General features: G+C 38.7%; 1 protein-coding gene across 1 annotated transcript in view; it reads right to left on the minus strand.

The window, feature by feature from the left end:
- Positions 1-1,030: 1,030 nt before the first annotated feature.
- Positions 1,031-2,098, minus strand: part of RIDA (reactive intermediate imine deaminase A homolog) — a 14,803-nt gene continuing 13,735 nt past the window's right edge. Inside the window, exon 5 of the mRNA XM_017504994.2 lies at positions 1,031-1,263. Coding sequence (XP_017360483.1) covers positions 1,064-1,263 — 200 coding nt within the window. The 3' untranslated portion in view covers positions 1,031-1,063. The remainder of the gene's footprint in view (positions 1,264-2,098) is intronic.

Consider the following 2,098-nt stretch of genomic DNA (forward strand, 5'->3'; position numbering starts at 1 on the left):
CCCGCCTCGGCCTCCCAAAGTGCTGGGATTACAGGCTTGAGCCACGGCGCCCGGCCCGGCAATGTAACATTTTTAACATTAAACTTTTCAAAGAAGGAAAGGAGAAAGAAATATTCACTAACAACCTATAACGGACCAGGTAACCATGCTAGGCATATCATATATAGTTTTAGTGCCTATGATTCTCACAGCAGCCCTATTAGAGAGATGTTTTCCCCTCAAACAGAATGATATGCTAAAGTGCAGAAGGAGTAATTAACTCATCCCAAGTCATAGGCTAGACAGCAGAGGTCGAACCCTTGTCTTGTGATTCCAAGTTAGAGCTCTTTCTACTATACCCAGTATCTTAATAGGTTTGATAATGATCATTCCAAGTAACAGTTAATTAAAGCAATACAAATGACACTCTTAGGAAATAAATTTTCTTTAGTAGAAACTGCAAGTGGGAGTCAGTAGGAGCCGCTTTTCTATATGCAAGAATATTGTGCTGCCTTAAGCTTCGAGTTAGAGTACCAAAATCAAGGCAGTGAGAAATATGTGTGCCCCTGGTTTACAGATTATTTTTCTAGTGGAAGGTTTAGATTTTTAATTATACAACAGCCAGGTGAAATTTTTACTGCAGAAGTCACAAACAAACCTGGCTCAAATTTATAGTCCTCTAAGTAACATTACAACAACACAGCTGCTATTCTGATTCTATGTTCATGTGTTGTCTTAAAAGGTTTCTTAATTTTTTTTCATGCATGTAATATGGGGTATTTCCTTTCAGACTTTAAGTCTTGGGAAGCAGGGTCTATTTCTTTCTCTTTCTTTCTTTCTTTCTTTTTTTTTTTTGAGGCAAGGTCTCACTGTTACCCAGGCTGGAGCACAGTGGCTTGATTATAGCTCATTGCAACCTTCAAGTGTTACTCCCACCTCAACCTCCCAAGTAGCTGTGAGTTCAGGTGTCCACCACCATGCCTGGCTAAATGAAATTTTTTTTTTTGTAGAGATGGCAGTCTCGCTATGTTGCCCAGGCTGGTCTAGAACTCCTGGTCTCAAGTGATCCTCCTGTGTTTGCCTCTCAAAGCACTGGGATTACAGGGGTAAGCCACCTGGCCCAGGCTACTTCTTTTAAGTTTCCTTTCACAGTGCTTAGTCTACTTATAGTCAGAAAACACCGTAGAAATTGAAAACTGTGTACATTAGTCATGTAAAATATACTTACTTTGGGCAAAGCAGCAACTTGGTAAGCAGCTCTAGCAGGAAAATGACTCTTGAAATCTGAATTTAGAAGAATTTCAGTTTTTAATAGAGAAGAGTTGAAAAAAGATCAAGTAAAAAATTTTATTTTAATTTTCAGATATTGTGTTGTCACACTCTACAATTAAGAATCTGGCAAGTGCTTGATATACTAGTCAGTTCTTAGATATAAGCAACATTTTATTTTTATTTTTATTTTTGAGATAGAGTCTCACTCTGTCACCCAGGCTGGAATGAAGTGGTGTGATCTCAGCTCACTGCAACCTCTGTCTCCCAGGTTTAAGCGATTCTCCTGCCTCAGCCTCCCGAGTAGCTGGGATTATAGGCATGTACCACCATGCCCATCTCATTTTTGTATTTTTAGTAGAGACAGAATTTTGCCATATTGGCCAGAATGGTCTCAAACTTCTGATGTCAAGTGATCTACCCACCTTAGCCTCCCAAAGTGCTGGGATTACAGGTGTGAGCCACTGCGCCCAGCCTTAAGCAACATTTTAAAAAAGAAGCTCATCAGACTTGTTTGATAAAACATTGTGCCATATGATTCCTATGATAGTTAATACTTTTCTAAATGTCTTAGCTTTCTGGCAAAGAAAATGAAACACTCTAACATTTTGATCTTGTGTGATGTGAATGGGCTTTTGTTTTTAAAGTGATATTTATAAACTATTTATCTAAATAGGGAACAACTGCCCATCTCCAGCAATTTTGGCAAGTACTTCCTCTGCCAACTTTGGTCTTTTCTAGTCATTTCTTCAGGAGAGAATAAGTAATAATGCATTTTCCTTTTTTTTTTTTTTTTTTTTTTTTTGAGACAGAGTTTCACTCTTGTTGCCCAGGCTGGAGTACAGTGGCG

Source organism: Cebus imitator, unplaced genomic scaffold, assembly GCF_001604975.1.
Source record: "Cebus imitator isolate Cc_AM_T3 unplaced genomic scaffold, Cebus_imitator-1.0 Scaffold331, whole genome shotgun sequence".
Classification (NCBI taxonomy): Eukaryota; Metazoa; Chordata; class Mammalia; order Primates; family Cebidae; genus Cebus; species Cebus imitator.